Here is a 13038-nt window from a genome sequence, read left to right as displayed (position 1 = left end):
GTCATCCCAAAGTGACATAAGTAAATTCCAACCCATTTGGTTGTCACGACGTTTCGTATCTTTCTATTTGAACACTCCTTATACACTCCTGGAAATTGAAATAAGAACACCGTGAATTCATTGTCCCAGGAAGGGGAAACTTTATTGACACATTCCTGGGGTCAGATACATCACATGATCACACTGACAGAACCACAGGCACATAGACACAGGCAACAGAGCATGCACAATGTCGGCACTAGTACAGTGTATATCCACCTTTCACAGCAATTCAGGCTGCTATTCTCCCATGGAGACGATCGTAGAGATGCTGGATGTAGTCCTGTGGAACGACTTGCCATGCCATTTCCACCTGGAGCCTCAGTTGGACCAGCGTTCGTGCTGGACGTGCAGACCGCGTGAGACGACGCTTCATCCAGTCCCAAACATGCTCAATGGGGGACAGATCCGGGGATCTTGCTGGCCAGGGTAGTTGACTTACACCTTCTAGGGCACGTTGGGTGGCACGGGATACATGCGGACGTGCATTGTACTGTTGGAACAGCAAGTTCCCTTGCCGGTCTAGGAATGGTAGAACGATGGGTTCGATGACGGTTTGGATGTACCGTGCACTATTCGGTGTCCCCTCGACGATCACCAGTGATGTACGGCCAGTGTAGGAGATCGCTCCCCACACCATGATGCCGGGTGTTGGCCCTGTGTGCCTCGGTCGTATGCAGTCCTGATTGTGGCGCTCACCTGCACGGCGCCAAACACGCATACGACCATCATTGGCACCAAGGCAGAAGCGACTCTCATCGCTGAAGACGACACGTCTCCATTCGTCCCTCCATTCACGCCTGTCACGACACCACTGCACGATGTTGGGGCGTGAGCGGAAGACGGCCTAACGGTGTGCGGGACCGTAGCCCAGCTTCATGGAGACGGTTGCGAATGGTCCTCGCCGATACCCCAGGAGCAACAGTGTCCCTAATTTGCTGGGAAGTGGCGGTGCGGTCCCCTACGGAACTGCGTAGGATCCTACGGTCTTGACGTGCATCCGTGCGTCGCTGCGGTCCGATCCCAGGTCGACGGGCACGTGCACCTTCCGCCGACCACTGGCGACAACATCGATGTACTGTGGAGACCTCACGCCCCACGTGTTGAGCAATTCGGCGGTACGTCCACCCGGCCTCCCGCATGCCCACTATACGCCCTCGCTCAAAGTCCGTCAACTGCACATACGGTTCACGTCCACGCTGTCGCGGCATGCTACCAGTGTTAAAGACTGCGATGGAGCTCCGTATGCCACGGTAAACTGGCTGACACTGACGGCGGCGGTGCACAAATGCTGCGCAGCTAGCGCCATTCGACGGCCAACACCGCGGTTCCTGGTGTGTCCGCTGTGCCGTGCGTGTGATCATTGCTTGTACAGCCCTCTCGCAGTGTCCGGAGCAAGTATGGTGGGTCTGACACACCGGTGTCAATGTGTTCTTTTTTCCATTTCCAGGAGTGTATTTGTTCTATATTTCATCCCAATAAGTATTTTTTTACAATATTCCCCGAAATGTGGTATGTTTAAACAATATCAAACCTCTTTTAAAATGACAATAAAATTTGTATTTGAGATGGGGCCCAGTCACACAGTGGCCCTCAGCAGCCATGGGCAAGAATGCAACAGTGTTCCTGCGAAATAAAAGGACACGCGGAGATAACAACCGTTTAAACTATTTTGCACAATAATGTAAATATCTTTATGTGTAATCGAAACAGAAGTCATGATGCTACAGGTTATGAAATACTTCTTTACAATGATACTGTAAAAAAATATTGTTTCGTAAATGAGTTTTGCATCTAGTGGAAAATAGTGAATACCGGTCGACGTGTATCGATACCTCCGCACCCGGTGTCGTCCGTGACATCTATCGAGTTACATTGCGCGTACAGTAAATGCGTGGTGATGAGACTGGCAGAGTTACCGCTGGCAGGCTGAAGGGGTCGCAGCTGAGCACGACCTTGGCGGCGGCGTCCGTGACGGCGTTCCAGCGGCAGGCGTACGCGCCCTGGAAGTAGTTGGGGTACAGCGGCGAAGAGAGGATGTAGGTGGAGCCCACCGCCACCTCCTGGTACAGGTCGCAGCCGGTGAAGTTCTGGCCGCGTGCCGCACCCACCACCGCCGCCACCACCACCAACCACAGGGCCTCTCGCATTCTGCAACACCCCACCCACCACTGCTGCATCTCCTCAGTGTCCTCCGCCTTAATGTCTATATAATTGGTCATACCCCCAAACGAAATTCCGTTTATAAACCCTAGAAATTTAGCGCGGCTGTCGCGCGCGCTACGGTACGGTATTACTGTGGCTAGGAATACAGGGCGTTACAAAAAGGTACGGCCAAACTTTCAGGAAACATTCCTTACACACAAAGAAAGAAAATATGTTATGTGGACATGTGCCCGGAAACGCTTACTTTCCATGTTAGAACTCATTTTATTACTTCTCTTCAAATCACATTAATCATGGAATGGAAACGCACAGCAACAGAACGTACCAGCGTGACCTCAAACACTTCGTTACAGGAAATGTTCAAAATTTCCTCCGTTACCGGGGATACATGCATCCACCCTCCGTCGCATGGAATCCCTGATGCGCTGATGCAGCCCTGGAGAATGGCGTATTGTATCACAGCTGTCCACAATACGAGCACGAATAGTCTCTACATTTGGTACCGGGGTTGCGTAGACAAGAGCTTTCAAATGCCCCCATAAATGAAAGTCAAGAGGGTTGAGGTCAGGAGAGCGTGGAGGCCATGGAATTGGTCCGCCTCTACCAATCCATCGGTCACCGAATCTGTTGTTGAGAAGCGTACGAACACTTCGACTGAAATGTGCAGGAGCTCCATCGTGCATGAACCACATGTTGTGTCGTACTTGTAAAGGCACATGTTCTAGCAGCACAGGTAGAGTATCCCGTATGAAATCATGATAACGTGCTCCATTGAGCGTAGGTGGAAGAACATGGGCCCCAATCAAGACATCGCCAACAATGCCTGCCCAAACGTTCACAGAAAATCTGTGTTGATGACGTGATTGCACAATTGCGTGCGGATTCTCGTCAGCCCACACATGTTGATTGTGAAAATTTACAATTTGATCACGTTGGAATGAAGCCTCATCCGTAAAGAGAACATTTGCACTGAAATGAGAATTGACACGTTGTTGGATGAACCATTCGCAGAAGTGTACCCGTGGAGGCCAATCAACTGCTGATAGTGCATGCACACGCTGTACATGGTACGGAAACAACTGGTTCTCCCGTAGCACTCTCCATACAGTGATGTGGTCAACGTTACCTTGTACAGCAGTAACTTCTCTGACGCTGACATTAGGGTTATCGTCAACTGCACGAAGAATTGCCTCGTCCATTGCAGGTGTCCTCGTCGTTCTAGGTCTTACCCAGTCGCGAGTCATAGGTTGGAATGTTCCGTGATCCCTAAGACGCCGATCAATTGCTTCGAACGTCTTCCTGTCGGGACACCTTCGTTCTGGAAATCTGTCTCGATACAAACGTACCGCGCCACGGCAATTCCCCGTGCTAATCCATACATCAAATGGGCATCTGCCAACTCCGCATTTGTAAACATTGCACTGACTGCTAAACCACGCTCGTGATGAAATCTCACCTGTTGATGCTACGTACTGATGTGCTTCATGCTAGTACTGTAGAGCAATGAGTCGCATGTCAACACAAGCACCGAAGTCAACATTACCTTCCTTCAATTGGGCCAACTGGCGGTGAATCGAGGAAGTACAGTACATACTGACGAAACTAAAATGAGCTCTAACATGGAAATTAAGCGTTTCTGGACACATGTCCACATAACATCTTTTCTTTATTTGTGTGTGAGGAATGTTTCCTGAAAGTTTGGCCGTACCTTTTTGTAACACCCTGTATACCGGGTGATCAAAAAGTCAGTATAAATTTGAAAACTTAATAAACCACGGAATAATGCAGATAGAGAGGTAAAAATTGACACACATGCTTGGAATGACATGGGGTTTTATTAGAACAAAAAAAAGAAAAAGCTCACAAAATGTCCGACAGATGGCGCTGGACAGCAAGAGCTACCGTGACGGGTGAGAGGTACGCCGATATGTTACAGAATCGCATCATCCCAAGCCTGGCTGATAAACACCTGCTGGAACGTACGATGTTTATGCAGGATGGCGCTCCACCCCGTATTGTTAGACGCGTGAAAGATCTCTTGCGCGCGTCGTTTGGTGATGATCGTGTGCTCAGCGGCCACTTTCGTCATGCTTGGCCTCCCAGGTCCCCAGATCTCAGCCCGTGCTATTATTGGGTTTGGGGTTACCTGAAGTCGCAAGTGTATCGTGATCGATCGACATCTCTAGGGATGCTGAAAGAGAACATCCGACGCCAATGCCTCACCATAACTTCGGACTTGCTTTACAGTGCTGTTCATAACATTATTCCTCGACTACAGTTATTGTTGAGGAATGATGTTGGACATATTGAGCATTTCCTGTAAAGAACATCATCTTTGCTTTGTCTTACTTTGTTATGCTAGTTATTGCTATTCTGAACAGATGATGCGCCATCTGTCGGACATTTTTTGAACTTTCGTATTTTTTTTTTTGTTCTAATAAAAACCCATGTCATTCCAAGCATGTATGTCAATTTGTACCTCTCTATCTACACTATTCCGTGATTTATTCAGTTTTCAAATTTATACTGACTTTTTGATCACCCGGTACAAGATTTAAAGAGACATGCCGTGAAAACTACAACACATACAGAAAATAGACATATATCAGTAGACAGAGAATCTCTCCAAGCTCTTAACTCACATCACTGGTACTCGATGTGGGCTCCGTTTGTGACCCAGCTAACGTCAATACGGTGGTAAAACTCTTGCCATACACGTGGCAACAAGTCATTGTGAACGACCATATTAATCATTCTTCCCTGCAACTCTTCCAAATTAAGTGGCAGCAGACGTAGAAACACAAAATCTTTGACATAACCAAATCGGAAGAAATCACTTGGAGATAAGGGGGGGCCTCCGAGGAAGAGAATTATGATGGGGAGGACGTCCAGTCCAGTTCGCCACTGAGGTAATCGCGAAAATATGATTAGTGAGAATGAACAGTTCAAATCTCTAGGCGTTCAGATGGATAGTAAACTGTCGTGCAAAGCCCACCTACATCCAGGACCTTGTTCAAAAAGTAAATCCTGCTTTATTTGCCATTGGGCCAGTATCTGAAATAAATGATAGTTCAGCACAAAAAGTTGTTTACTTTGCTTATTTTCATTCGCTTGTGACGCGTGGTGTTATATTTTGATTCAAAAATGGCATTTTTGGCTCAGAAGTGTGCGGTTCGAGCAATGTGTGGTGTAAGTTCCCGAACCTCTTGTCGACTCCTGCTCAATAATGTGGGAATTCTGATACTGGTCTCACAATACACATTTTATTTAACGTCGTTTGTTGTTAACAATATCGGCTTATTCCCAAGAGTTGGCAGCTTTCACTCAGTTAATACTAGGCAGCACCTCCTTGACTTGTGCAGAAAGGCGTGCAATATTCTGTTGCATCCATTTTCAGTGAGCTGCCATGGGAATTCAAAAATCGAAAACAGTAATCCATGCACTTTCAAGTGTAAACTGGAGAGTTTCTTCATGGCCCTCTCCTTCTATTCTGTCAAGGAACACATGGAAAAATTTAACAAAATACGATAATTCCTGTGTTACATTGTTGATCATGTTTATTTAAACTTACGGCTTGTCGCCTGCATAAGATTCGTATACGTTTCATTTTATCTATTATTACTCTTCTGTTATAATTTCATGTACTAACTGGTTCCATGACCATGAAGACTAGCTGCTCAATTTGGCCCTACAGAACATGACATGTAAAAAAGAAATCTGAAAGATGGCGTGGTCTTGTTGCAAACTGAAGTCTCCACTGTCTTGCTATAATTGTGGCATAAGCCATTCCTGCAGCATGTCTGGGTGTACAAAACCAATAACAGCTTTCTCCGCAAAAAAAGCCCGAAAACTTTTAATGACGACGTGGCACAAAATACGTTAAATTTAGGTCAATCGTGTGGATATTCAGTGCTTCAGACACATACATAAAACATGGCTTGGTCACTGAAAACCAACTGTTCCGATAAATTGTTTTGTTTCAATAGCCGCCACAAGTACCTGCAACAGACTGAACGAAGCTCACTGTCTCTTAGTAGTGAGCGCATGTAACAACCGCAGCCGGTGTGGTTTAGGGGAATCTAGGTGTATGGAATCCCCTCCCTGTGGCAGAGTATTAGGCGTATTTCCAGCAGCTATTCACATTAGATTAAAAGTATTTCGAGTTGTTGATTGTTTTAAAATGAAATGAAAATTGTCATGTTAATGAACTGCACGTTTTGTAAATGTACGAGATTATACAAGTTATTTGTTTTTCTAAAAGAAACTGCAATAAAGACGAGGAAAGAGAGTTATAGGTACACCAATATTGTATGAACATTTATCGTCATGCCATATTTAAAATCATGTCTATGAACATAAATGAACTACATCCTTTGTTGGAACAAATACACTATCAGACCAAACTTATCCGGACACCGCTATATAATGGCGAACTGACCACTAATGTCACGAAAGGCTGACCCGTGTTGTCAATAGAGAAACAGTGACTGCACGATCGATCGGTCGAGACAGCCCGTGACTTCAAACGTGGGCTTTTCACTGGATGTCACATGAGCAATAAATTCATCAGGGACATTTCAACCCATTTAAACCTGCACAAGCTGCCTGTTGGCGATGTGATTGTGAAGTGGAAAAGCAAAGGAACAACCACAGCTGAACCGAAACTAGGCAGGCAGATCTCGTGTACTGACGGACAGGCGCCATCAAGCTTTACGCAGGGTGGCTGCAAAAAATCCCATGAAATCAGCAGAAAGAATCACTCTTGAGTTCCGAAGTGCTATCAAGTGGGGATGTTGAGGAAATATCGATATACTGACACTTTTCCAAAAATTACCGACACATATCAGCGATATTATTCCCCGATATACAGGTTGACTATAATTAAAATTAAATTTTCAAACTGCTGTAGAAATAACAGCACTGGTCAGAATGACGTCAAATTGCAACCGAATATTGTCGGAGAAGGGGGAAAACGTATGGCTGAAGAACAAATGACAAACGAATCATACAACAATGCCTAAGGTGTACGTTTGACGTTAAACAAGCTGTACTACTCAGTGTGTTTGGGTGTGCAGGTGTTATACTGTTAGTTATGTAAGTCCACCCACCACGGCAAGGTCATATCGCATCGGATGGGAAAATCGGTTTTTAATTGTCCTGATGCCAAAAACGGCATAAAAAGCATCAATCACATCGGTTTTTAATTGCCCTGAGGCCAAAAACCGCATAAAAAGCATAAATCACATCGATTTTTTTAATTGTCCTGAAGCTAAAACCGTATAAAAAGCATCAGTCAAAATCAGATCAATTTATTAATTTCCGTGTGACTGGCGCAAAACATGTTCAGTATGCTGTCCACTGTTTCAATATGCTGTCCACCGTTTTCTGCAACAAGTTGAAATCGAGAAACAGCATGTTCCACAACCGATCGAAGTTGGTTTAAATGGCTCTGAGCACTATGTGACTTAACATCTATGGTCATCAGTCCCCTAGAACTTGGAACTACTTAAACCTAACTAACCTAAGGACGTCACACAACACCCAGTCATCACGAGGCAGAGCCGATCGAAGTGTTTCCGCGGTCACGTTCAGAATGTACTGCACAATGCGTGTCTTCAATGCAGCTGAGGTTGCAATCGGAACACTGAACACAATATCTTACAGATAGTCCCACAGCCTGAAGTCACACGAATTAAGATCAGGTGACCGGGACGCCAGGCTGTAGGTTCAAGATGGCTCTGAGCACTATAGGACTTAACTTCTGAGGTCATCAGTCCCCTAGAACTTAAAACTACTTAAACCTAACCAACCTAAGAACATCACACACATCCATGCCCGTAGCGGTCGCGCGTTTCCAGACAGTAGTGCCTAGAACTGCTCGGCCACCCCGGCCGGCAGGCTGTAGGCAAATGGCGGCTGATAATTCTAGCATTTCCAAAATGGTGCTTCAGCAGCTGCTTAACTGGATTTGTAATGTGCGGAGGTGCGCCGTCTTGCATATAGATAATCCCATCCACACTGCCGGAGAGGTGGAATGACGTGGTTGCGCAAAAGACACTCATCGCGCTTACCAGTGACGGTACAGGTAACAGGACGGGAAGCACCTATGTCTTCGAAAAAATATGGCCCTGTAATAAATGATGTCGTAAACCCACACCACACAGTACCCTTTTCTGGATGAAGTGGTACTGGTTGATTTGCGTGTGGATTTTCTGTTGCTCATATTCGACAATTCTTTGAATTGACGTATCCTGTCAGATAGAAGTGGGCTTCGTCTGTCCACAAAATCTTCCACTTCCATGCGAGCAAGAAATTCTAAAGCAAAGGTCTCTCTTGCTGGCAGGTCAACAGGAAGAAACTCGTGCACATGGGTGATTTTGAATGGATAGCAAAGAATGATTTTTTTAGGATTTTACACACCGTGCTCACGGGTATGCACAGTGTTCGGGCAATTCTCCATGCACTACACGTTCGCACACCACCACTCGTCTCCTCCTGCATTGCTGTGGCCACTGCTTCCACTGACGTCGAATTAATTCGTTTCATCCCTCAACCAGAACCTGTCTTTTCGAATCATTTTCTCCAGACCCATGGCAGTCATCGGACTAACGCCTTTCTTCAAACCCTTCAGTGTCCGGAACTTCTGTTGAGCGACGTGTGCACAATCATTCTTGTAACACAGCTTTACAAGCAGAGCGCGATCCTGCATTAACACAGTTATGGCGAACGACGCCGACGCGAAAGGAGGAAAAGCCGAGTACCCGGCGTGTTTATACCAACTTTAATGGGTCGTGCGCATGACAGGTGTTTTCATTTTCGTTTTCCGACACATGCAGCACCATCTAATGATTAATTTTCACACCATTTTTTTTCTTCCGCCATACTTTTCCCCCCTTCTCCGATAATATTTCTTTGCAATTTTAAGTCACTCTGACCAGTGTTGTTCTTTCTGCAGCATTTTGAAACTTTAACTTTAATTATAATGCTGCTGTATAATTAATCAATATCAAAATGGCAGTATCGAGTGGAGATATTTTTATTTCATATTATATTTTTTCGCAATCTCCCGTAAATATATGAAATTGTTCTTTTGAAATTATAATAGAACATTACTATAGCTGCCAGGTCGCTGACGTTTGCAGAAATGAAGACAGGGAAGTCGGCATGGAGTGTTCCTGACAAATCCGATTGTGATGAAACCGAACGATGGACCCATCAGGCAACTTTTATCATGCCACTTGCATGCAGTTGCCATTGTTAGCAAAGTGGTAATCGTTTTCCTCTCTGTTCTTGCTCTAACGGGGATATGCAGGCAGCTAGCTTGTTGATGTACAGAATATCTAATAATAAATCAATACTTAAATATATAGATCTAAAACTGGCAGTATATTTACAATGTGCAGCCGATATTTTATAGGCCGGTACGTCGATATTTTTTCATCCATACCTCAATACTTTTTCCAATTTAACGCGAGTCAATAATGTAATTTCTTAGACTTTCCCGGCGATTTGATGACATCTCGTGGAAATCGGGTTTTCTGCCGGATATCATCGTCTTCCAAACACGATATTTCGATGTCATTACTTGACGTCTTCATCAAGTGTTCCCTGAGACTGGCTGCTTGCTGGACCGGGTCGCATATTTATGCCTGCCCGGTGCCTGGTTTCTGTTTCCCGTTCCCTAGTCGGTCCGCGCCCGCGAGTCGCGCTATCCTGCCGGTCTAGGTGTTCCCTATTCCGTCCGCGCCCACTCTGGCCGCCTCCAACTGCGGTCGTGGCCTCCTGGTGTTTCCTTCTCGGTCCGCGCCCGTGAGTGGCGCTCCCCTGCCACTCTGGACGTTCCCTATTCCGTCCGCGCCCGCTCTGGCCGCCTCCATCTGCGGTGGTGGCCTCCTGGTGTTCCCTTTTCGGTCCGCGCCCGCGAGTGGCGCTCCCCTGCCGCTCTGGACGTTCCCATCGCATTCCGAGTTAGCATGCCGTGCGAGGAGGACCACGCTACTCAGGCGCAGGGTGTGGCGGACCGCTGCCCGGCGGGACTGGCCCGGGCGACCGAGCCAGCCCCGTGGGCGGCCCCGTCCGGCCTCCCACGTACGACGACGCAGCAACTGACGACTGAATACGCAACGGCACACCCAAGGAGCATTAGCCCGCTCACGCCAGAGCAGGTGTACCTCGTTGTACACCGATTATCACGGGGCAATGTATACCCTGAATACGCTGCTGATGAACGAGCACTCCGCTTGTTCCAACAGCACCTGAGGTCACTCGGTTGCGTGGTATACGAAGAGGCGAGAGTACCGTCGGGAGCCCTGCCAGGCGTGTCGAATGAAGACGGCATTGTTCTGCCAGCGGCGGCCCCGATGAGTGTTGCAACACCAGGCCCAGTTACAGAAGAAACTGGTGTACTGCTGACTGCCACTCCGGTCCCTTCCAGTGAAGAGACCACAGATACACCGATTGCTGTATCGCCAGGCGTGACGACAGAAGACGTCACCGTCCTGCCACATGACAGCATGATCCCAGAGGCTAACCTGGGCGACCTGATCGAGGTGACAGACATGGACACAACGCAGCCCTCTAGAAAGAGGCCTGCAGCGTCGGAGGAGGACGAGTCCTCCGCAATCTCTGATTCTGCTTTCAGGCGGAGTCAGAAGAAGAAGATGCCGGAAGCCCCTGCCTCCTCTGAGGCAGAGGAGGTGACCAACGACGGCTTCGTTGTCCCGAAGCGGCGGCACACTGCTCGGGCCAAACGGCTTGAGACTGTGCAGCCACTGCCGACAGCGAACACATTCGTCGACATACCTGACGAGCAAGAGGCCATGGATGCTGCTGAGGCACCCAAGAGGCGGGCACCCGCCCCGCCACCGATCACCGTGTCGTGTAAGGACACGTACGAGTCCTTCCTCGAGAAGTTCAAGGCGGTGTCCTCCACCAAGATCAAATGCGCTGGTCGGGACTTGTACAAAGTCTCGATCAGCTCAATGGATGAGTACCGAGCTGCCATGTGGCTCATTGAGGAAGAGAAGCTTCACTGCTTCACCCACAATGCTGAGCCAGTGAAGCAGCTGAAGGTGGTTTTCCGCCGCCTTCTGCTGAAAATGGAGACCGAGCACCTCAAGAGAGAACTAGCCGGGCTGGGCTACGTGGACAGTCTCCCAGGACGAGGAGACCCATGCCACTGTTCTTGGTTGTCCTTCCGGACAACTTCGAAAACCGGAAGATATTTCCTTTACAGATGGTGGCCAGGATCGGTGTGGAAGTGGAGCCGCTCAAGGCCAAGGGGAGGCGCGCCCAGTGCTTCTCCTGCCAAGGCCTTGACCACGTGGCGCGCTACTGCACGATGCCGGCCCACTGCGTCAAGTGCGCCGACTCCCACCAGAGTCGGGACTGCACGAAGAAGAGGGAGGAGGCGCCCAAGTGCTGCAACTGTAGCGAGCCACATGTGGCGAGCTACAGAGGCTGCGCCACCTTCAAGCGCCGCCCACAGCAGAAAGGTGCAACCAGGCACCAGATTCGCCTCTGCCACCAAGGGGGAGTCCTCGGGCGCCCCCAGGGAGCGGCAGGTGGACTTCCCGGCCATCACGGCGCCTAACCAGGCAGCCGGCATCCAGGACGACCAACACCAGGATGAACGACAAACCCGTCCCCCCACCACAGCCACGCCGCAAGCCGCAACTGCGGCACCTCCAGCTGCAATACCAGGACCGGAAGCAGCAGACCTGGGAGCAATGATGAGCTCCCTCTCTGCCCTGCTACAGCAACTGCCGGTGCTCGTCACCGCCGTAACGGGGGCCCTCCAGGCCGCTACCGTCGTCACGAAGCCACACCATGGATAATGTTCTTATCCATGGCCTGACCATCTGTGGCTTCAACGCCAACAGCCTGTTTCCGCAACAAGGTGAGTTTCGTCAGTTCATGCAGGACGAGGCCATCGACCTGTGTCTGATCTGCGAATCTCACCTCAAGCCAGGTGTTCAAGTGAAGGTAGCAAACTACGTTTGCTACCAGAACGACAGGCCGATGGCAGGTGGGGGGACCGCCATCTACGTCCGCGCCTCACTCCGGCACCACCAGGTGCTGCTCCCAGCCATGGCCACCCTGGAAGCCACCGGGGTGAACGTCACAACGGCTGCGGGGCAAATAACCCTGGCAACTGCTAACGCCATCAGCATTATTGAAGGCTGGAAAGTTAGTGAACACGCCACTACAAGTGATCACAACCTAATTACCTTCTGCCTTAGAGAAGAAGGGTGCCGCTGGGACCTAGGATGGGAGATCCAGTTAAATTATAATAAAACCGATTCTGACTGCCTGGCTCGGGAGTGTGACATTCCGCCGTTGCCAGAAGGTGACCTGGACATAGACACATACGCCGAAGAACTGGTAGGGTCGATAGTCAGTGCGGTCAAAGCCGCTGTGCCAACCAGGAGGAGAGCCGTGGCGGCTTCCCCATCACCATGGTCTGCCGACCTTGAGCGCATGCGTCAGTCTGTAAGACGGGCGAGGAAGTACTACCAGCGAAGTGCCGTCTGGCAAGAAAAACAGTTTTGGCTACAGCAATGCAGGGAAGAAAAAGAACAATTTCAAAAAGAATTAAAACAAGTTAGAATGAAAAGTTGGGAAAGATATGTTCTGAGCCAGTTAGCCATAGATCCTTGGGGAATACCCTATAAACTGGTTAGGGAAAAAATCAGGTCCCCTGCGGTTCTCTCTACGATCAGAGATGGAGACAGAATGACAGAGTCATGGCAGCAAACCGCTGAAGTTCTTCTGCGCACACTGCTGCCAGATGACGATGCAAATGAGGAGGACGACCTCCAAAAACAAATTCGC

General features: G+C 48.7%; 1 protein-coding gene across 1 annotated transcript in view; it reads right to left on the bottom strand.

The window, feature by feature from the left end:
* The window catches only part of LOC124794099 (venom serine protease-like), a 283573-nt gene that overhangs the window by 130452 nt on the left and 140083 nt on the right, over positions 1–13038 (bottom strand). The window contains exon 2 of the mRNA XM_047258072.1: positions 1959–2190. Coding sequence (XP_047114028.1) covers positions 1959–2189 — 231 coding nt within the window. The 5' untranslated portion in view covers position 2190. The remainder of the gene's footprint in view (positions 1–1958; positions 2191–13038) is intronic.

Source organism: Schistocerca piceifrons, chromosome 1 (assembly GCF_021461385.2).
Source record: "Schistocerca piceifrons isolate TAMUIC-IGC-003096 chromosome 1, iqSchPice1.1, whole genome shotgun sequence".
Classification (NCBI taxonomy): Eukaryota; Metazoa; Arthropoda; class Insecta; order Orthoptera; family Acrididae; genus Schistocerca; species Schistocerca piceifrons.
The sequence above is the reverse complement of the archived record's forward strand: the minus strand, read 5'-3'. Positions and strand labels throughout refer to the sequence as shown.